Below are 25,305 nucleotides of genomic sequence, written 5' to 3' on the forward strand. Positions count from 1 at the left end.
TGCTAGTAACCAGGACTGGTTGTCTATAGAAATAAATAATGCCCTCATTAGAAACATGAGTAATTAGAGAGTTGGTGGCCTCTAAGCATAGAGTTAGAACCAAGAGAGTTAGCTTCCCTATGCACTGTAACTATCAAGTCATTGCAAACTGCTGGATTGCCAATATCTCTCAAGATATTTCTGAATATATAGCACTTGTCAAGATTAAAAACATCTCTTCTCCAGGTAGTGTTAGAGAAAAACTGATTTTATTTATCATCATCATTATTGCTAATTTCTACTTTTCCAGTATGATTGATTTTTCAATTCCAAAAATCACTATATGAAATTTTTAAAATACAGAAGTGTTTAGTATTACATAACCTCATGACTATGTATAACAATTTCCAAAAGCACAGTTTTTCTTTTATTCATTACATATTTAAGTTGGTTTGTGTTGGGCGTTTTGAGAGAAAATTTAGCCTCCGTAATCTCTATTTAAATAATTTCTATTTATTTATTTAGTCACACCCACAGCCTGAATAAGTTTCCAAGCAAGGGAGTGAACCCATGCCACAGCAGTGACCCAAGCCACAGCAATGACAACTGCCACATCCTTAACTATTAGGCTACCAAGGAACTCCAGTAATCTCATATTTAGAATGATATTCCAGCATCTGGAAACTAATCTCATCAGTTTTAGTGTGTCTTATTCTTCCCAATTCAGAATTAATCCTGAGATACAGAGGATGCATCCTATCTGTATGTCTTCAGACTTTGGGGCAGATATTCTTTATTTTATTTTATTCTTATTTATTTATTTATTTATTTTACTTTTTAGGGCCAAACCCGCAGCATATGGAGGTTCCCAGGCTAGAGGTCAAATCAGAGCTACAGCTGCTGGCCACAGCCACAGCCACAGCAATGTGGGATCCAGACCCATATCTGTGAACTACACCACAGCTCATGGCAACTCCAGAATCTTAACCCACTGAGAGAGGCCAGGGATCGAACCTGCAAGCTTACGGTTCTGAGTCGAATTTGTTTCCACTGCACCACAATGGGAACTCCTTGGCCTGATATTTAATAGAGACAAATACTTTCCCATATATCCTTGATGTCAGTGACACCCAGAACACAGAAGACTGCATATAGTTTATTTGTTCACTTTCATGTCCTTACCAAATAAGTAACCGGAGATAAAATTCCATCTCTGTCTTTAGACTGTCTCTTTCAAGGCATCATAAAACTTGGAAACAGGTGCTGCTGAGATGAGGTGGGGAGGGTGACTCACAGGGAAAAGACTGTTAGTTGAATTGTATTTTTCAAAGCCATTCCAATGTCTTTATTGTACAGGTAACATTAGCTAAGATTTTATTTATCCTTAAAATAGCATTTACGGTAAAACATTTAATTGTGAAGTTAAAACATTGGTACTTCATATTCTTCACTTCTATATCGCAAATATGATAGTACTTATTAGAATAGGCAATTAAAGGAAATGTATCTGCATATACAATGTATAATCAAGGTGGTTCTAAATTGTCTTGTAGTTCACACATTGTTGTCTTAAATAATTTCTGATTCTCCATTCTATCTAAGCACTTCCTTTTTCATATGGTAGTGAAGTGGAGTGTTTAATTCTTTTTTTGATTTGATATTTTTGGCATTCATTGTCCCTGGCTTCATCTTCAAAGACAGAGTTACATATACATGGTAGCACTTCCTGAAATTAAGCAATTTGCACTGCCTATACGAGTAAATCATGTGTGTGTGTATGTGTATGTGAATAAATGTTTAAATCCATAAAAAGAATATTTAAAGATAGAAAGTATTAAGGAAACTAAACAACTGTCATGTTTTTTCTTTCTTCTTTTCAGTGTAATATAGCAGCACCCACATTCTGTTCCTGTCACTGTTTTTGTTGGTAGCTCTATGATGCAGAATAGTTTTCATGTCAAATCTTTATAATAGCATTTTATAGTCTGAAGAATAATTTTAACTGATAGCCAATAGATTCAAACATGACATTCAATGGGGACATGTCAACTGCCATTTCAGAGTAGAAAAGCAAATGCTAAGTACTTTTGGTCATTTCTACTCCCTCCTTTTCTTTTGGAGATGAATCAATCTGTTTACAACTTTTAGAATGTCTTATTTATGGCTGTTTTCTCAAAGGAAGGCACAAAATGAAATCAGGTCACTTGTTTTATGCATCCCTACAGAGAAATGTAGCCTTCTCAATACTTCTGAAAAAAGAACACACAACAGGGTTCCAGAAACATAGAGGAAGAACATTTTCTTGTCTCCACCTTCATGTAATTTAATTGCATTTAACCACATAGATATAATGCAATCCAAAGTATATGCTTAAAAATACTTTATATCTATAAAATCGGGATATATATTAAAATTGATGGTATGATGTAATTTAATTGGCAATGTTTTATGTCTTAGTTATTCTTAAAATAATGGTGTGTCTTAACATCAGAGGTATATTGGATATGATTAATTAGAGTAATTAAGACTAAAGTGGTATATGTTAAATCTTAACTTAGTGATCAAGTCAATCAGAACCTGAGTGATGGCATAGTCTTCCTCTATTTATATGTAATTTAATTTTAAAAATCTGAGTTAATAAACAACATATCTCCCCTGTAGCATCGGAAAGCTATTAGAAAAATGATTGTTGACTGCAGAGTTTTATTAAGTCAGTATGATTCTAGCATCAACCATCTCAGTTACTTCTAATCATGTCATCTGTGAGATTCCACACATAAACACCTTTTAAAAGAGGAGACTGAATATGTAAGAGGCTAGTCCAGGAGAATCCCTCCTCCCATTGCTTTCCCATTTTTTGAGTCTGGTTTTTATTGAATCTATGTCAGAAGTAACAAAAAGTAGAAGAAATATGAAGAGAGATACATAAAGAGATTATAAATAAAATGACAACCCACGGCGGGTTCTTATTTTATTTTCATTTGGGGATCCTTTAATGGAGTATAGTCGAAAGAATAAATATTCTAATACATTTTCAGTGGCTTAAATGTGTAGGAAAAATATTAGTCAGACATCCAATTATGTAAACTAACTGTACTGCTGACGTATTTCTTCAGGCTGCTTTTTAAAAGCTTTATTGAAGGATAATAGGTATGCAATGTAATGCATTTTAACATATGTATACATCCATACAGACAAGATGACAGTATCTGGTACCAATGAACATTTCTGCCTATAATATGTAATCTTTCCCTTCTTCCCATCCATGTATTCCCAACCCTGGAAAACCACTAACCAAATCTCAGTTTTGTCATTCTAGATTAGGTTGCATTTTTCTAGAATCCTATATAACCAGAATTATACAGAATTTTTGTCTGTTTTTTTTTTTTTTGCTCAGAATACAGACAAATCTTGTTTTATTTCATGTCACTTTATTATATTTCTCAGATACAACAGTTTTTACAAATTGAAGGAATTGACACCCCAGCATTATACAAGTATATTGGCATCATTTTTCCAGCATTTACTCACTTCATGTCCCTGTGCCACATTTTGGTTAGTCTCACAGTATTTTACTTTATTATTATGGTTATTATTGTTATATTTGTCATGGTGATCTGTGATCAGTGATCTTTAATGTTACTATTGCAAAAAGATTACAACTCACTAAAAGGTCAGATGATAGTATTTTTTAGCAACAAAGTATTTTTTAATTAAAGTATGTGCTTTTTTAGACATGACGCTATTACACACTTAAACTATGGTATATGTAAACATAAATTTTATATGCACACACAAAAAAATTATGTGACTGGCTTTATCACAATATTTACTTTATTGTGGTGATCTGGAACTGAACCTTCAATATCTCCGAAGTATGGCTGTAATGATCTTGAGATTCATATAAGTTGTTGGATGTGTTAATAATTCATTCATTTATATTGCTAGGTAGGATTCCATTTAATGGCAATATCACGATGTGTTCGTGTATTCACCTGTTGATGGACATTTGAGTTGCCTCCAAGTTTCAGCTATTATCAATAAAAGGTCCACAAACATTTGTTTACAAGTCTTTCTATGTACATAAGCCCTTATTTATCACTAAATAATATGTTAACTATTTCTGCTAGGTTTTTGAACATAGCTGTTTTAATGTTCTTATCTAATAATTCTATCATATGTGTCTTTTGTGTGTCAGTTTCAGTTAATTTTTTTTCCTCTTCATTATAAATTATATTTTCCTGATGCTTTGCACACCTGGCAATTTTTCATTTGATGTCAGATATCAAATTTTACATTGTTGAATGTTGGGTGTTTTTGTATTCTTGGCCTTTGTTCTGACATGTGGTTAAGTTACTTGGAAACAATTTAGTCCATTCAGGTCCTTCTTTTATGCTCTTTTAAACAAGACCAGAGCGCCGTTTAATTGAGGGTTAATTTCTTCCACTACTGAGGCAAGACTTTTCTTAGTATTCTAGTCAATGACTCCTGAATTGTGAGATTTTCTGCTTGGGCTGTTAGGATAGGAACACCTTCTGTTCTGGGTGAATTCTGAGTTCTGCTTCTTCCAATCCATTCAGGATGTCTTTTCCCATCTCTAAGTATTTTCCTCAAATGCATATGTTGCTTCATATTAAACTGAGTAGTCAAAGGGGATCTTCTGTAGATCTCTAACATTCTCTCTGTGTAACTCACCTCTTTTGAGTACTGCCTTAGGTTCCCAAGACTCCTAGATATCTGTCTCCTCAACTCAGGAAGACAGCTGGGCTTTACCGGAGTCTCTGCTACTTTGGAAACATCATCCTTGGGAGCAAGCTGAGACAGCTGTATGGCTCTACACGCTTATTTAACTTACTTAAGGGATCATTGTCCTTCACAACCTGAAGTCCAAAATTTTGAGATCTATTTTTTCCATGTTTTATCCAGTTTTCAGCTGTTTTCTCTTTGGTAATTTTAAGTTATTTGGTAAGAAGTAAGTGAAAGGTCAAAAGTAAAGCTACCCTGCCCGTCTTTATCTAACCAAGAAGGCAGAAATAAAGCAGTCTCTATGCAGGATGTAGCATATTTTTCCTGCCTTTATTAGGGGGAAAAAAAAAAGGTATTGTATAAATTCTGGATAATAGAATGATTCTTTGACTCAGTCATTCCTCAGAAAGAATTTGAAAGAGGAAAAGGGAAAAGCAAAGGTAATTTTCTGTTTTAACACTATAATCCTCAAAAAGAAGTCTGCCAAATTAAATTCATGAGAACCTATAACATTTCTGTAGTTTGTCTTTTTAGTGCCAAGTTGCAGGACAAGAACATATTCTTGGTAGTTTGATATATGTAACTTCAAATATCAGTTGACCTAATCATTTAACATTAATGACATCAGATGAGTTACCTTCCAGATCAAATTTCACATTCAAAATTTGTAGAGTAGAAATAATACCTACCTCATAAAATTGCTATTAGGTTTCACCAAAAGATTCAATAGTAAAGGCTGGTAGATTACATGTTAATTCCTCCTTTCACCCTAGTTTTCTCAAATATGTGAAACATTGTTTATTTTATGAAACAATTTGTCTATAATGTTCTGCTTCTTTCTGAGAGACCCTCCCAGACACAGTCCTTGTCTCAAGCTTTTCCTAAACCAAGAATGCTGATGTTCTAGAAATCTCACATTCCCTGCTACCATTGAGCAGGTTGTTATGGTTTTAAATGAAAATGGATCATAGAAAATCCACTCTCTGGCATTCTACTTATAATATATATTGACATGTGGTTTAGTAGTCTTAAAAAAAACTCTGAAGCTATAAGAACATTTCTATAGATAAGAAGAAGTAGTGGAGATTTTTTTTTTTTTTTTGTCAGTTTTATCTTTCCCAAACATTCTTTCAGGTCAAAATCCTTTTTTCCACGTGAGTTTAAAAACTAGTTTTTAAGAGCAGATTTTACATGCTAAGTCAAAGGTGACGTTTTACTCTGGCTGTTCTTAATATTTACAATATTTTACATAATTTTAGCATCAAATTTGTCATACTGAGCTCAGATGCCAAAGGGCACAAAATTTGCAAAATGTAAATATCAAGAGTAAATTATTTAGGAAAAATACATATATATGTATGTATATGTGCATTTATATATACACCTATGCATATATATGATAAATACTGTTCCATCATTAGTTTTAGTGGCTTAATAACTATTGCTATAAAATCCATGTGATCTGGATATAGAAAAAATGGTTAAGGAAAATAGCTTGAGTCATTCTGGTTTTAATTACAATATGGGTTAGGATCTTTACTTAAAAAGTCCTAAGTGATTTTGGAGTTCCCGTTGTGGCGGAGTGGTGAATGAATCCGACTAGGAACCATGAGGTTGCAGGTTCGATCCCTGCCCTTGCTCAGTGGGTTAACAATCCAGCGTTGCCATGAACTGTGGTGTAGGTCGCAGACGTGGCTCGGATCCCGCATTGCTGTGGCTCTGGCGTAGGCTGGCAGCTACAGCTCCGATTAGACCCCTAGCCTGGGAACCGCCATATGCCGCGTTAAGCAGCCTAATAAATGGCAAAAAAAAAAAAAAAAAAGTCCTGAGTGATTTTAAAGTCTGTAGGTAATACAGTTATAAGAAATGCAAGTGCAATGCAGATACAAATAGAGCTCAAGAGAAATGACACTGAAAGACAAATTCAAACCTATGTTCCTCCATAGCTGATACAGACTATGGTGTAATTGTCTTATACCATCAAGACTTCCATGAAATGATTAATAGGCTATTTGTGCTCCTTGGCCTTTGTGAGCTTTTTTTTTAGTTTAAAAATATCTTTAACAAGTGTTATAAATTTTAAACATGTAAAAATTGAGAATAAATCTTCACAGCCCTTTCATTCTATCTCTATAACAAAATAATATTATCTATTAATAAATTGTTCAGTATCTGCTTATGTCTTTTATTTTTAAAATTAGAATCATAAGTCCTGACCTATATTTCACTTGAATTTAGAATTCACTCAGAACATTATGCTCCAGAAATATAAACTGAATATATGTTAATCCTCACAAACTATTCTGGCTATACTCAGAACAGTGTGCTAGCTTTGGATTCATGGTATAGGTGAGGATGGGAGGAATAGATAGAATTAATTTTTAGCAGTACAATCAAATTGACATGTTAGGTGCACTAACCACCTAATGGTAAAAAAAATCAACTGTTGTAGAGAACAGAATTTTCTACCTTAAAATGTAGGTGAAAACCATAGCCTTCTCATTAGCATGGTATATCACTAGCAAGGCATTTTAACCACCTGAGAGATGAAGCTATGTCATAGATTTATATAATCTACTGTGTACAAATACTACAAATATGCCACATATTCTGTCCACTTCTCTCCATCTTTTCTTACTATATACCCTAAAGAGCCAAAAGAGTCATATTCATGAATATGCTTATGGAACATGTACAAGAATAATGGCTTCAGAGTTATCTTTTTTTCTAGCTAAAGGAGTATTTAATTTCTTTGTCAGTTTGCTTACCTGTGAACCAGAACAAATAAAGCATACTTCTTAGGCTTCTGTAGAAATTAAATTATATACCAAATAAAAATCTGAGAACAAAGTAAAAGCTCAATGAATAATAACTATATAGTTTTACAGTCCAAGAATCATAGATGAATCAAGAGTCAGGAAAACCATGCTTCCCAAACAGAGTCTTTTCAAAAATTAAGGTTTAGATAGAAATTAAATATCTGTAAAAGTCTCCCCACAAAGCTAGTCTAGAATCCCCACCTCAGTACCATCTACCTATGATACTTTCCACTGCATAGTGTGTAGATGCTAGTTTTACATAAAACTCTAATGGCTTCTGGCAGCAACTTTAATGTGTTTCTAACTTACAGATGAAAAGATACACAGGAGAGCAGAGAGTTTACTTTCCTCTTCATTTTCTGATAGAATTTATAGGGTCAGTAATTAATATATGAACTATACACTTCAATTTCAAGTTAAGTTCTGATGCATCTAACCATATGCTCAGTTCAACTTGACAATGTTTTAGGAACCTGGGGATGGAGAAATGTGAGAGAGAAAGTTGTATTTTGATATATTTGCCCCATGAAGATTCTGAGGATAGTCAGTCATTCTGAAAATGTTACTATGGTAATATCATCAGATACAGCAAATCAGGGTATCTATTTGAATATTCTAAATGTTGTGGTTTTTTTTCTGAATGGTATTTAGTTGTATTAGAGTGGATTTAGTTTTATTGTGTTAAGGAATTATATTTTATTTTACTATGCACTATTTTAAGTATTTTTATCAACTTTAATTTTACCCCTTAAAATGAGCCAAAACAGGAACTAACTGAAAATGGCAGGGCTATAAATAAAAATAACTTGAAATGTTCCAGAAAGAAAAGACATTAAAGTTTCTAATAACATTTTAAATTTAATTAGCAAAGAAAATGTATTAAGTAGCTTTAGATTTCCTCTTAGTAAGCAATGTATTACTTGGAATAACCATTACTAGGGATCTTTCACAAGGATAAGTCTAATCCTATGGATTTATTGTGATTATATAAAATTTATAGTGACAATCATCTAAATTATAAAGAAATATCACAAATCTAATTTCATACCTCAAAGAACTAGAAAAAAATAACAAACTAAGCCCAAAACTTAGTAGGAAAGAAATAATAAAAATCAGAGTACTGGGAACTATATCTAGTCACTTATGATGGAGCATGATAATGTGTGAAAATAGAATGTGTACATGTAGTAACTGGGTCATCATGCTATGCAATAGAAAAAAATTGTATTGGGGAAATAACTATTAATAAAAAATAAAAAAATAAAAATAAAATAAGCTGTGGGGGGGAATCAGAGCAGATAAAAATGATATAGTAATTAGAAAAACACAATAGAAAAAAAAACAAAATCAAGAGTGGATTTTTTTTTTGAGATAAACTTGACAAAACAATAAATAGGCTCACTAAGAAGAGAATAGATTAAAATAAAGAACTGAAAATCAAAGAGATGTTGCAACTGATGCCACTGAAATTGAAAGAATCATTAAAGGAGTTCATGTCATGGCTCAGTGGTTAACAAACCTGACTAGCATCCATGAGGATGTGGGTGTGATCCCTGGCCTCGCTCAGTTGGTTAAGGATATGGCGTTGCCATGAGGTGTGGTGTAGGTCGCAGACATGGCTCAGATCCTATGTTGCTGTGGCTGTGGTGAAGGCTGGCAGCTACAGCTCCGAATGGACCCCTAGACTGGGAACCTCCATATGCTGTGAGTGCGGCCCTAAAAAAAAGAACAACAACAAAAAAAGACAAAAAGAATAATTAAAGACTAATATTAATAATTATATGCTGAAATTATATTGCCTAGAATAAATGGATAAATTTCTAGAAACATGCAACCTACCAAGACCAAATCATGATGAAATAGTATATCTAAACATAGCTATAACTAGTAAGGAGATTGAATCAGTAGTCAATAGCTCCAAACAAAGAAGGGTCTACATCCAAATGACTTCAGTGGTGAATTTTATGAAATGCTTAAAGAAGAATGAATGCAAAAAAACTTTTGCAAAAAAATTGAACAGGAGGGAACACTTCCAAACTCACTTTATAAAGCCAGCCTTATACCAAAGAAGGCAAAGATACTGCAAGAAAAGAAAACTTACAGGCCAATATCCCTGATGAAGATAGATGCAAAAATCATCAATAAAATATTAGCAAACAAAACTGAACAGCATATTAAAAGGGTTACACACCTTGACCAACTGAGATTTATTCCAGAGATGCAAAATGGTTCATTACATGAAAAATCAATTAATATGACACACTACATCAACAGAAAGGATAACAGCCACGTGATCATTTCATTAAATGCAGAAAAAAAATTAACAAAATTTACATCATTTCATAATAAAAACACTCAGTGAACTAAAAATAAAAGGAAATTACCTAACATACTAAAGATCATAATAAAAGTCCAAATTCCACAGCTAACATCGTATTCAATGATGAAAAATGGAGAGATTCTCCTCTAAAATCAAGAAGAAAGCTAGGAAACCCACTCTTGGCACTTTTATTCAACATAATACTAGAAGTCTCAGGGCTATTAGGCAAGAAATAGTAATAAAAGATTGTGTCATTCATTTGAAGATGACATGATCTTAATACAGAAAACTTTAAAAAACTATGCACATACAAACTGTTAGAACTAATAAATTTAGTTAAGTTGCAGGATAAAAAAAATACATAAATCAGTTTCATTTCTATATACTAACATTAAACAATCTAAAGAATAAATTAAGAAAGTAATGTGATATCACTTATATCTGGAATCTAATACACAGCACAAATGAACCTTTCCACAGAAAAGAAAATCATGGACTTGGAGAAGATTCTTGTGGTTACAAGGGAGAGGGGGAGTGGAATGGATGGGGAGCTTAGGGTTAATAGATGCAGACTCTTGCCTTTGGAATGGATTAGCAATGAGATCCAGCTGTGTAGCACTGGGAACTATGTCTGGTCACTTATGATGGAGCATGATAATGTGAGAAAAAAATAATGTATAAATGTATGTGTAACTGGGTCACCATGCTGTACAGTAGAAAAATGTTAGAACACTGTAACCCAGCTATAATGGAAAAAAATAAAAATCATATAAAAAAAAGAAAGTGATCTAATTTGCAATAATATCAAAAAGGATAAAATACTTGGGAATAAATTTAAGTGAAAGACACTGAAAACTATAAAACACTTGTGTAGGAAATAAAGACACAAATAATAAGAAAGACACTCTATGTTAATTTTATATTGTTAAAATGTCCATAATTCTCAAAGCATTGTACAGATTCAATGCAATCTGTAAAAAAAATAATAATAATAATCCATTGGCATTTGGATATAGAAAAAAATTCTGAATTCTTGTGGAACCTCAAAAGACCTCAAATAGTCAAAATATTCTTGGGAAAGAAGAACAAAGCTGGAACCATCATATATCCCAATTTCAAATTTTATAACAAAGCTGCAAATTAAAACAGTGTGGTACTGGTACACTGTGCCAGTGTGCCATTGACACACTGGCCAATGGAACAGGATGGGAAACCTAGAAATACACCCACCTAAATACAATAAATGATCTCAGACAAGAGTGCCAAGACTGTACAATGAAGAAAGGATAGTCTCTTGTACAAAGAGTGTTGGAAAACTAGATATCCACATGCAAAAGAATAAAATTGGACCCCTATTTTATGCTATACAAAAAAATCAACTCAGAATGGATCAACAACTTAAACAATTGGAATAATAAGGCTTCTAGAAGAACACATAGAAGTCTTCATGACATCGATCTTGCAATATTTATTGACTATGACACTCAAAACACAGACAATAAAAACAAAAATCAACCAGTGGGGACTTCATCAATCTGAACAGATTTTGAACAGCAGTGGGATCAATTAACAAAATGAAATGCAATCTATGGGATGGTAGAAAACATTTGTAAATTATATATCTGATAAAAGGTTAATATCAAAATACATAAGGGATTCCTTCAACTCAATAATAAAAATTTTAAAAATAATAAGTTGATTAAAACATAGGTAAAGGTCTTGAATAGGCTTTTCTCCAAAGAAGACATGCAAATGGCTAAAAAGTATATGAAAAGATGTCTACTATCACTAATCATCAGGGAAATACAAATCAAAACTACCACAAGATATCACCTTTCACCTGTTAGGATGGCTATTATCAAAAAATCAAAAGACCAGTGTTGGTAGGAATATGAGAAAATTTGGACCCTTATACATTTATTGTGGGATATAAAATAGTGCTACCACTGTGGCACATGCTATGGAGATTCCTCAAAAAATAAAAAAATAGAACTATCATACAATCCAGCAATTTAACTTCTCAGTATTTGTCCAAAAGAAATTAGGGCCTTGAAGAGATTTTTGCACTTGCATATTCATTACTGAGTTAGTTACAAAAGCCAAAGTTTGGAAACAGTCTAAATGTGCATTGATAGATGAAAGCATAAGGAAAACGTGGCATATAAGTGAAAATAGAATATTATTCACCCTTAAAAAATAAGAAAATAATTCTGTCTTATGAATGAACTTTGAGAACATAATGCTAAGTTAAAAAAAAAAGCCAATCATAAAATCACAAATACTGCATGTACTGCGTGATACCACTTATATGAGGTATATGAAACAATCACATACATAGAAACAGAGAGTAGAATAATAGTTGCTGGGGACTGTAGGGAGGGGAAAATAGTGAGTTGTTATTAGATATGATAAAGTTTCATCTGTGCAGGATGATTAAGTTCCTGATTTGCTGTACAACATTGTGCTGATAGTCCAATATGATACTTTTTTGGACATTCAAAAATATGTTAAGAGAATAGATCTCATGTCAAATGTTCTTAGCACAATATGAGGGAAGGAAGGAAGGAATTTAATGGGTTGCTGTACACAAAGTGCCTAGATGAGTGGCTCATATTAAGAACCCAACTAATATTCGCTTTTGTTATCATGTTATATAAGCCACAAACCCAGAAACTAACACTTGTACCTCCTTTTTTTCTCATTCACACTGCACCTTGCATTGGGTTCTGTTATTTCTACCTCTTAAATATCTTAAATATCCATTTCTTATTTCTACCATTATTACTTTTGTCTAAAACAGAGTCATATTTCTTATACATTTTATCAGCCCTCTAATTTTTCTCCCTACCTTTAAATTTACTTATTTTCAATGCATTCTACTTGTTTCATACAGAATATCCTAAACCAGAAGTTGGCAAACTCTGGACCATGACTGATCACCTTTCTTCATACATCAAGTTTTATTGGTATACACCATGCCCATTTATATATGTAATGCTTATGTTTGTTTTCTAACTGCAAAGGTAGAGTTGAGTACTTAACAACAAAGACCATCTGGTCTACAAACTTAAAATGTTCCCTATCTCTCCCTTTAAAAAAAAAAAATTTAAGAGCTCTGTCCTAAGCTCAAATACAAATGTCACACTTATACTTAAAATACTTCAAAGCTTGGATGTTATGGCTCAGCTGTATCCATGAGGACATGGGTTTGATCCTTGGTCTGGATCAGTGGGTTAAGGATCTGGCATTGCCTTGAGCTGTGGTGTAGATCTCAGTCTTGGCTCTGATCCTGCCTTGCTGTGGCTGTGGCGTAGGCCGACAGCTGCAGCTCTGATTCAACTCCTAGCCTAGGAACTTCCATATGCTGCAGATGTGGCCCTTAAAAAAAAAAAAAAAAAAAAACTTCAAAGCCTTTTGGTAAACCTTAGGAAAAGTATAAGCTCTTTAGAATTATTTTTGTGGCACTTCACATTTCCTCCTGCCTACCTCCTTAGCCTCGTCACTAGCCGAGGACAACCAAGCACCAATCATACTGAATTTATTTCAGTTCCTTAAATGCATAATTTTCTCTTATGATGCAGCACATGCTATTAATTCTTTTCTGAAGGTTTTTGTTTCTGCCTGGCTAACTCCTACCCATTCTTCAGGTCTGAACTTAATGTTATTTGCTTAAGGAAACATTCTCCACCTCTCACCATACTACATTGGGTGCTCCTATCGCTATACTTCCTCAAAATCATTCCTATTATTCTTTAAAGTCAGTACCTAACTAATTGTATGGAAGTTCCATGTCTATCATGTTTATCATTATAATCCCCACATCTAATATAAAATCTATTGCAAAATATCACATAGTAGATACATCATACACTTTTTTTAATTTAATGAATAAATAAATAGAACGTTATTTCAGAAACTTCGTTGGCTGTTTATAGACCTTGTCTTACTGTTTCTTGGTAAAACCAGTTTGGCATAAGATTCTTCCAAGTCCTCTCTAGTTGAATTTAAGAGTGTCTAATTGGGTGCTAAGAAACACCCAAGAAGTAAAAGAAGGCATCCATTTGCCAGGATTTGAGACATGGGCTGACCTCAACATTGACTGCTTTCACTGTTACATTTTTCTTTAAATGAAAAAAAAAATTAGTAAGTTTTAAAAAAAAATGATAAAACATAAAGGCCATATCATGCCATAATCTCAGAGAGACTACCAAGAATTTTTTCCAAAGTTGATTATTTGCCTAAGATAAATAAAAATGATTAGACATATTCTGAACTGTGAGCAGAAATAGTACCATAGGAATGAATTACTGCCTTAAGTCAAGAATCAGAAAGCAGACCTGGAGTTCCTGTTGTAGCTTAGTGGTAATGTACCCAACTAGATAAGGATGCAGGTTTGATCACTGGCCTCGCTCATTGGTTCAGGTATCTGGTGATGCCGAGAGCTGTGGCATAGGTGGCAGATGCAGCTCAGATCCTGTGTTGCTGTGGCATGGGCCAGCAGGTGCAGCTCAGATTCAACCCCTAGCCTGGGAACTTCCATATCCCACACCTGTGGCCCTAAAAAGAAAAAAAAAGGGAAAAAAAAAGAAAGCAAGCAGGCATTTAAATGTATACTTAAGTCTGATGCAATTAATTTTTTTCTAAATGCTAATTAATGCTAATTAGTCCAATTGTCGCTGGCTGTGACAGTAATTTCTTGCCTCAAAGGTGAAACCTTAAAAAAGATTTAGTCATCATGCTCACTGTCCTTGAATGTTTCCAAACTTTTACCAAGAAAACTTCTGCCTTCGAAAATTTTGCATATTTTGTAGCTGGTAGTGATCACCTACATTAGCAATTGAATTTTATTCTTTTTTTTTTTTTTATTTGAGATACGAGATCATAAAAGAAAAAATACCTTTGGCTCAATAGCTTTTTTTTTTTTTATTATGGCTTTTTATGTGCTTTCTTAGAGAAAAGTTATAAAACTTGGTTCTTTCACTTTCTATCAAAGATATACAATGTTTCCTTCTTTTTTATGTAAGTCACCAAGGAGCCATAACTGTGTATATTTTCACATCAGATGTAAAATTCATATCTCACTTGTGACTTATGCAAGGAAAATAAGAAGCTCCATTAGACAGACCTACAATTTGTCTATGAATGGTGATTTGCAGCTGGGGAGTGCTTTTCTTTGAAATCATTAAATCTTTACAGCTTAGTATTCCTTCTGCCTTGACAGATTCTGCACATTACCTTATCATATGTATAAAAATGATCTTTAAAAAATGCCTTTAATAACTTCAACAATGGCTCAAGTTCATCCAGCATTTTCCTTCCTTTCAAGAACTACATTTGGAGGCACTTTTTACCCTGTCACTTTGACAGTGCATAACAAAAAGCTCGTGTCAGAATTTCAATGTGGCTTCATAGTCTTTTACTGTTATTAGCAGAGATATTTTTGAGCCAAATGAATAGTGCCATCCTCAACACAACATAAAGGAGCATGAAAAAGCTCCTTTATCTTCTTTAAGTAGCATTGCCTATTCTACATGAAAATCAAATGTATGGTTGAACAGATATAATTTCAACAGACTAAAAATAGGGAAAAAATATAACTATCTCTGCCTTACCGTCAAAGCTGACATTTCTACTCATTCTTTTAATGTAGGTAAAATCAGTCCTCTTTTTAAGGAGCAATCCCACTTTAGGTTATTATTGAAAAGAAATTATCTTTGAATAATATTATAATATGAATTAGATTTTTAAAAATCTTGTTCCTACAAAAAAAATTAATGAATAGTCCTTGATTATAAATAAGTCATTTGAAATCAGTAAAAGTTGTTCGATTTCCCCTAAAGTGTCATGGACAACATAAATGGATATAGGCTGTCTAAAGTGCCTGTAAAAAGTTAGCATTGCTACTAAGCTCAAGATCACTATTTAATTTAATGATAGCTTGTGTATATCTTTGCATACATAAATCTTTCCAAATAAGTCTTCAGCCACTCCATCCATGCTTTTCAAAAATTTTACATTCCAAAGCTTTTAACCACTTAGAGGCAAAAATTTCTAAAAGGTTAGCATACTAATCTTGAGACTACAAAAAAGTAAAAATGTAAACAGTATTGAAACTTTCAAAATTTGAATATGTCTTATTTTGTTTTGTTTTGTTTTTTAGGGCCACACCTGTGGCATTTGGAAGTTGTAGGGGAGGGGTCAAATTGAGGCTACAGATGCCTACACCACAGCTACAGCAATGTGTCTGCAACCTGCACCACAGCTCAGGGCAATGCTGGATACTTTAACCCACTGAGAAAGGCAAGGAATTGAACCCACATCCTGATGGATTCTAGTAGGGTTCGTCACTGCCGAGCCACAATGGGAACTCCTGAATATGTCTTTGTTTTTGAAAGTAAAATATACCCTTTTCACAAACTTGCCAGTGCTTTCCTGCATACTTCATGCACTATAACATACATCATATTATGTAATGTTCTATCTGACATGTTATCTCTTGCTTTTCTGTGTTTATGGATGAAGATTTTGTTGCTGAGAACATACTTTTGCTGCCTGGGTAAATTGTCCTAACCCTCAAGGTTCACTTCACATTTCTTCTCTTCTGGGCTGTATTCCCCTACTTCCTAGTGTAACACAAACAGTCTTTGTGTATTAGAGCCATTATGACTTTGTTATCAGAAAAATTCTTCCTCAGTGTATAGTTCGTTTCCTTCATGACTTCTGAATTTTTGTTGTAAAATTATCTGTAAATCAAAGTTTATGGCCATATTTCCCTCATCATTTCTGACCATTTTAAAAAATTATTTTTAGGAGTTCCCATCGTGGCGCAGGGGTTAACGAATCCGACTAGGAACCATGAGGTTGCGGGTTCGATCCCTGGACTTGCTCATGGGTTAAGGATCCGGCATTGCCGTGGGCTGTGGTGTAGGTCTCAGACGCGGCTTGGATCACACGTTGCTGTGGCTCTGGTGTAGGCCAGCGGCTACAGCTCCGATTCAACCCCTAGCCTGGAAACCTCCATATGCCGTGGGAGCGGCCCAAGAAATGGCAAAAAGACCAAGAAAAATTATTTTTAAACGGGTGAATCTTTAATTCATGTGGACTACGTTCATGGTTTTGGTGTGAAATAGGAAATGCAACTAATTATTTTAGCATCATTAAAACTAAAACTCATTTTTCCATGATTTTTGGGATATTATCTTTGTCATATAATTAGTTTTGAGATATATCTATATGTCATAAGATAATTTTATTAAAGTAAATCACAAGGATAGTGAATAAATACTCCAGGCTGTTGGTTCCTTATGGGGGAAGGCAGATGGAATTGTTGAAGACCACACAGTGACTTCAAGATTATTGCTACTCTTGGCACTGTTTTAGTTCTAAAGTTTATTGCTGGGTTCTCGAGTTCTCAAGAATTCTTTCACATTGATAGTATATTATATTAAAAATGTACAAAACAAAATTGTTTGATGTTTTTATTCTTCACTCATGTATTCTCAGACATATAACTCACACTTTTCTAAATGTAAATTTTCATGGATAAATAAATCTTACTTTAACATCTAATTTTCTTTTTATATTCATTTTATCATCAGATCTATGATCACTATTGGTTTATGTGATGACATATCTTGTATAGTTCCTTTTTAATTAATAGATGTATATCTAGAATAATTTATAGAAAATCACTCATATTTTTCCCACTGACATATAATGGTTTTCAATTTGATTTTGGAGGCAGTTAATTTCTGACACTTTACATTAAGTTTCTTCATCCTTACAATTACTGCAACTACATGAGGTGTTTAATGCAGTGGAGAAGTACCACTGAAAGAAAGCTTAGTTATTTCATATGAGAATAATCACTTCTTGATATTATTTACTTATATCTAGATTTCTATATCTCTCCCTCAGTAAAATACAAAATTTCTGAACTCAACACTTATTTTTCATGACATCTTTTTCTTCTGTCTCTAATCTTTACATAATTTTTACCTTACTTTTTGTTTAGGGGCTTAATAAGTGGAATTATAGCTGACTCTTAATTATTTACCTAAGAACACATGACCTCAAATAGTAATGACCAAACTTAAAATTTCCATTTTCTGCTTTCCTAAATTTTAATGTCTTAATTTTAAGTGGCAGATCCATAGACTTTCTCTCTTTCGTTTGAATGATTTTAGCTACTTTATTTAACTATAATAAAATCTTAATTCCTCTGTATTACTTCATTCAACCTCCCAGTGAAAGGAAACCAGAATGAAACAGAAAGAGTGAGATGGAAGGCAAGACTGTGAAATAAGGATGAGTAGATTCAGGACATGAGATTGCAGAGGGGGTATGAAAAACACTCTGGTAATAGGGAGACATAATTGTACCTTGATGGCTTAAGAAGAAAGACCTATCAAGAAAGAAACAAAGAGAATTTCAGTATTAAGAGTAATGATTAGGAGTTCTCTTGTGGTACAGCAGGTTAAGGAATAGGATTAGGATCTAGAACTGCAGTGACTCGGCTCACTCCTGTGGTGTGGGTTCAATCCCTGGCCCAGGAAATTCCATATGCCACAGGTGGGGCCAAAAAAAAAAAATAATGATGATTACATGGCACAATAAGCAGTTTCAAGAGTTTCAAGAATGTCCATTAACGCCTACAATAAATTTTTTCTGAATCTTAACTATATGCCAGACCTGTATTAGAAAGGAAGATCAATAACATAACAGACACTATCTTCATTAGGGAATTTTTGACTTAATTAGAAAGATTCAAAATGAACTAAATAATTCAAATACAAAAAGAAATGGTGTTAAGATGACTAAATCTTTTTTAAGGTTTCACCTTTGAGGCAAGAAATTACTGTCACAGCCAGCGACAATTGGACTAATTAGCATTAATTAGCATTTAGATCTGAGCCATGTCTGCCACCTACGCCATAGCTCACGGCAACACCAGATCCTTAACCCACTGAGCAAGGCCAGGGATTGAACTGGCAACCTCATGTTTCCTAGTTGGATTTGTTAACCACTGAGCCACGATGGGAACTCCAGAACTAAACAGTTTGATTGCATAATGTGGTGGCAAGAATATGGGAAAGCAATATTTTGGTTACTGATATGTGTAGAAACTGCTACTACATTATTGACAATCTGGCAGGACTTATTAAGATGAAAAATGTGTATGCCCTTTGTTCTATCAATTCCACTTTTGTGAGTGTCCACTGCAGAAAATAAAAGATAGTTTATGATATATGTATAAGGTGATTTATAGAAATATTGTTTCTTAGTGACCAAAAAAGGAAAAAAATTGGGACTACACTGAATGTATAACTATAGGGGATAGTTTATTAAATTCTGATACATCTGTACAGTGTAACATTGTGCAGCAATTAACCAGAGTAAATCAGGAGTTGATCTTGGATTTGATCTTTTTTTAATAAACTAACTCATCATATGTGGTTTATATATGCATCATAGAGACAAGTTGGGAAATTACTCGTAAACTTCATTTCTTTTTGCATAAAGAAGATATTTGAAGGGGTGGGGGCAAAAGGCATTCTTAATTCATTTAGTTCATGACTCTTTTGTCCAACTTCTTACAGTAAGTGTATATTACTTTTGTAATTTTTCCAAATTTCTTTTGCCACTAAACAATTTTACAAAGTTTTTAAAAAATGAAGTATAGCATGTATATGTGTAAAATATTGCTTTCCTGAAATATGAAAGAAAAGGAAACAATCTTCCTTGTAATCTACTTACCAGACAATTCACATGGAAAGTAAAGTATATCAACCAGCACATGGTCCTTAATTGTAATTACACTTTATTGCACTCAGTCTATTAAGTACTTAAATTACCAGATAACAGAATCTATGTTCCTAATAGTGGAAAGTATATTAACGATATTTTTGCTCCTTATTGTAGCCCAGTTCCAACAATCACATGGATGAAAGTTAATGGTTATATTCCTAGTAAGTCACGTCTGCGTAAATCTCAGGCAGTGCTGGAAATACCCAATGTGCAGCTGGATGATGCAGGCATTTATGAGTGCAGAGCTGAAAATTCACGTGGAAAAAATTCCTTTCGTGGACAATTACAAGTATACAGTAAGTATGCTCAGCAAAGCTTGAGGCTCTAGTCCCAAGAGTCAATCTGAAAATGCAAATTGAACTAAATATTGTTTGTTAGGTAAATTAAAAGCAAGTAATAATTTATAATCATGCTTTTTTTGCATGATAAAGTATCAGGTGAAATCACCCTATATGTGGAAATGTTTTAATTAAAAACAAATGGGGAATTCGGAGTTCCTGTTGTGGCTCAGCGGTTAACGAACCTGACTAGCATCCATGAGGATGAGCGTTTGATCTCAAACCTCACTCAGTGGGTTAAGGATCCAGCATTGGCGTGAGCTGTAGTGTAGGTTGCAGACATGGCTGGGATCTGGCGTTGCTGTGGCTGTGGCGTAGGCCAGCAGCTACAGTCCCATTCAACGCCTAGCCTAGAAACCTCCATATGCCATGAGTGTGGCCCTAAAAAGATGGAAGGAAGGAAGGAAGGAAGGAAGGAAGGAAGGAAGGAAGAGAAAAAAATGAATGGGAAATTATTAGGTTCTTCTTTATAGCATAGAGAATTGATAACCTTAAAAATGGGATGTCTTCAGTACCAGAGCCATCCTCTGATAAGTTACAAACCTTGTAACCTGTATTAACTTATTCTTTCCCTTGGCCTGAATCAGAAGTCTCAATTTATTGCCCATAAATCAAATCCTACACAGCTTTTTTTTTTTTTTGGTAGGTAAAAATTTATTAGAACACAACCACACTCCTTTGTTTGTATATTGGCTATGTCAGCTTTTGCATTGCTAAGAAAGAGCTAAGTAGTTGAGACAGAGATCAGCTCAAATATTACTGAAAGCCTCAAATATCTGCTATCTCATCCTTTCCAGAAAAACTTTGCTGCCCCTACTCTAAATTAACACATCTGCATGATAAATAACCTTCACAGCTTACAGGAGTTTATATTGGCCAAAATTTCAAAGAGACAACCAGATGTGTAAGAATTGGGAAAATTTACTTCAAAAATATCTACAGTCTCATTTATACCTCTCACAAACTATACTTTTCACCTTCTTATATTTGCTTTTGTAATATAAATTATACATAAAGGGTAAGTGAGAGTATTCTTATTTCCCAGATGAGGACACTGAAAACTAGAGGAAAACTAATCCATAGCACTGATAAAAGCAAATAAAGATACTTCCACTATAAAATTAAACATATTCAGCTGAATCCATGATTCAATAATTATCACCGAATCTCAAGATCAGTTCTTCTAAAAATCCTAATGTCCTTCACAGGGACTTTAAAGAGTATTTTGAAATATTAATATCAGAATTCAACCTGTTTTTCTTTTCTTATTTGTAACAACAGCTATAAGAATTCAACACTCCAACCAAACTGACTATGCCATGAGCATTTTGTTTATTCACTCATTGATTCAACTAATGTTTATTAAGTGCCTATTATTGTACTATATGATAGCAATAGAGATTTGTAGGAGTTCTTGGTCCACTGGATTAGATAATAAGCAAAGCTCACATAGGGGAGAAGATGATAAAAACATGTGCAAAGTATTATGGGAGCACAGAGCCACTGCATTCTACTGGGATGATTCAAGGAAAGCATTCCAGAGAATTTTTACCTTAAAGGCTATACCACTCACCAATGAAAACAGCCCCTATCACCAGCAGGCTAACACAGTCCCAGGACATCCCAGAGCCACACAGCCAGCTAGCTCAGGACTGACCAGTGTGTCAGTGCCAGCCCTGGGCCACCAGTCATGCAGCTGCCTATGCTGGAACTCATCCCTGCATACCAGCAGGCTAGCAGCCATTGCAGGAAGCAGTCCTAGCAGCAAACAGAGCAGAAATAAGTGCAATAGTGACTAAAAAACAATTTAAAAAGACAAATGAAACTAAGAGCTGGTATTTTGAAAAGATAAACAAAATTGATAAACATTTAGCCAGACTCATCAAGAAAAAAAGAGGGAGAAATGAAAAAGGAGAAGTTATAGCCAACACCATAGAAATACAAGGGATCATAAGAAATTAGTGCAATTATATGCCAATAAAGTAGACAACTTAGAATAAATGGATAAATTTCTGGAAATGTGTAATTTTCAAAGAAGGAATCAGGAAGAAATAGAAAATATGAACAGACTAATTACCAATAATGAAATTGAATCAGTAATTAAAAAAAAAAAAAACTCCCAGCAAACAGAAGTCCAATAACAGATGGCCTCACAGGTGAAGTCTACCAAAAATTTAAAGAAAAATTAACATCTGTATGTCTCAAAAAATTCCAAATATTTGCAGAGGAAGGAATGCTTTTGAACTCATTCTAGAAGGCCAGCATCCCCTTGATACCAAAACTACACAAAAATATCACACACAAAATTACAGGCCAATATCATTTATGAATGTAGATGCACAAATCCTCAACAAAAAATTAGCAAATTGAATTTGACAATACATTAAAAGGATTATAAACAGTGATCAAATGATACTTAGCCCAGGGATGCAAGGATGGTTCAGTATCCACAAATTAATGTGATATATCACCTTAACAAACTGAAGAATAAAAATCACCTGATCATCTCAATAAATACAGAAAAAGCTTCTGACAGAATTCAACATTTATGATTAAAATTCAATAAAGTGGGTATAAAGGAAATATACCTCAACATGATAAAGGCCATGTATCATAATCCCACAGCTAAGAGCATACTCAATGAGGAAAGTTGAAAGAATTTTCTTTAAAATCAGTAATAGGACAATAATGACCATTCTCCTCACTTTTATTCAACATAGTTTTGGAAGTTCTAGCCATAGCAATCAGAGAAAAAGAGATAAAAGGAATTCAAATTGGAAAGGAATTTTTTTGCAAATGACAGGATATTTTATAGAGAAAATTCTAAAGACACTACTGATAAACTATTAGAACTCATCAATGAATTCACTAATGCTGAAAGATACAAAATTAACACAGAAATCTGTCACATTTCTAAATGCTAACAGCAAACTATCAGAAAGAAAAACCAAGAAAACAATCCCATTTACCATTGCATAAAAAATAATAAAATCCAAGGAGGTAAAAGACCTATAGTTGGAAAACTATAAGACACTGATGCAATAAACTGAACACAACGCAAACAAATAGAAAGATATATTATGCTTATAGTTTGAAAGAATTAATATTGGTGAAATGATCATACTATCCAAGTCAATCTGCATATTCAGTGCAAACCCTATCAAAATATCAAAGCCATTTTTTTCCAGAACTGGAACAAATAATTGTAAAAAGTGTACAGAAACACAAAAGATTCTTAATAGCAAAACAATCTTAGAAGAACCGAGTTGGCAGTATCATGATCCTCGATTTCAACCTATGATATAAAACTCCAGTAATCAAAATAGTATGGTACTGGCACAAAAGGAGATGCTGAGATCAATGGAACAGAACACAGATCCCATAAATGAATCCACATATATATGATCAATCAATCTACAACAAAGAATGCAAGAGTATACAATGTGGAAAAGACAACCTCTTAAATATGAGGTGTTGGGAAAATTGAACAGCTACATGAAAAATAATCCAACTAGTATACTTTCTCACACCATACACAAAAAAAAAACCCTCAAAATGAATTAAAAAATTAACTGTAAGACCTCAAAACATAAAATTCCTAGAACAAAACATAGGCAGGGATCTTTGACCCCATACTTAGAAATATATATCTATTTTTGATCCAGTTTCCTCAGACAAGGAAAACAAAAACAAAAATTTAAAAATAGGAATAAATCTTAACTAAAAAGCCTTTGCACAGTGAAGAAAACTATCAACAAAACAAAAAGGCTGCTTACTGAATAGGAGAAGATATTTGCAAATGATGCTTATGATAAGGAGTTATAAGTCAAAATATGCAAAGAATGTATACAACTCAACATTAAAAAAACAAGCCAGTTAAACAATGGGCAGAGGACAAGGATAGACATTTTTCCGTGGAAGATATGTATATGGCCAATAGGCACGTGAAAAGATGTTCAGCATCTCTAGTCATCAAGGAAATGCAAATCAAAAGTACAAGGAGACATCACCTCAGACCTGTCAAAATGGATATTATCAAAAAACAGCAAATAATTGTTGGTGAAGAAGTAGAGAAAATGGAATCCTTGCATGCTGTTGGTGGGAATATAAATCAGTGTTGCTACCATGGAAAACAGTTGGAGGGTCCTCAAAGAATTAAAAATAAAATTACCACATGATTCAGCAATTCCTGAGTTTTAACCAAAGAAATGAAGACAATAGTTTGAAAAAAAAAATGTACCCTTATATTTAGTGCAGCATTATTTACAGTAGTTGAGATATAGAAGCAATCTAAGTGCCCATCTATAGATTAATGGATAAAGAAGATATGAAATATAAAAATATATGTTTGTGTGCATATATAAAAGAATAGTGCTCAGCCTGAAAAAAAAAAAAGAATAAAAGAATGAAATCTTGCCATCTATGACAACATGGGTGGATCTAAAGTGAATTATGCTAAGAGAAATAAGTCAGAGAAAGACAAGTACCATATTATTTCACTTATGTGTGGAATCTTAAAAAAATAAAAACAATGAACAGACATAACAAAACAAACATAGCCATAGCTACAGAGAACAAACAGATGATTGTCAGAAGGGAGAGGAGTGGAGTGATGAAATAAATAGGTGAGGGAGATTAAGAGGTACAAACTGAAAACAATCTGCCAGGAGGAAAGACACTTTAACCATATCTTATGGATTTCATACAATAGCAATATTATCTCTCTCTTTTTCTTTTTTAATGGCCACATCTGTGGCATATGGAAATTCCTAGGGATTGAATCTGAGCAATGCCAGATCCCTCAACTTACTGCATGGGATGGGGGATCAAACCCAAACGCCTGTAGGTGGATTCTTAACTCACTGTGCCCCTGAGCGGCTCCAGTCGGATTTAACCCGCTAACCTGCTGTGCCACAGCAGGAACTCTTACTATCTTTTTCTTAATTAAGTAATTTTCTCTGTTGTAATTTTGAAAGCTTATATATGTATATATTAAATATATTATTATTATATAATAGTAATATTAGAAGGCTAATATAGAATAATTTATATCAAATGAAATTTGAATTTACAAATTAATTTTCTGAAGCTATTTAGGTTATGTTAGGAAGAAAAAGCAGAGTAGTTATTCAGTAAATGGACATTTATTATTTCAACCTGTGCTAATGCTGCCTCAATACTTGGAAGAAGCAATGCCTCTAAGACTTCTTACTAAACAAGTTCCAGTGCTCTTTATGGAGAGAGTCTAGCCACTTAACTGTAAAGTGGATAAAACAACAAGAGATACTTCACTTTG

The 25,305-nt window shown here is 33.7% G+C and overlaps 1 protein-coding gene across 1 annotated transcript in view; it reads left to right on the forward strand.

The window, feature by feature from the left end:
- The window catches only part of CNTN5 (contactin 5), a 435,777-nt gene that overhangs the window by 170,451 nt on the left and 240,021 nt on the right, over window positions 1–25,305 (forward strand). The window contains exon 8 of the mRNA XM_047754347.1: window positions 19,786–19,967. Within this exon, the coding sequence (XP_047610303.1) occupies window positions 19,786–19,967 (182 nt within the window). The remainder of the gene's footprint in view (window positions 1–19,785; window positions 19,968–25,305) is intronic.

This window comes from Phacochoerus africanus, chromosome 11 (assembly GCF_016906955.1).
Source record: "Phacochoerus africanus isolate WHEZ1 chromosome 11, ROS_Pafr_v1, whole genome shotgun sequence".
NCBI lineage: Eukaryota > Metazoa > Chordata > Mammalia > Artiodactyla > Suidae > Phacochoerus > Phacochoerus africanus.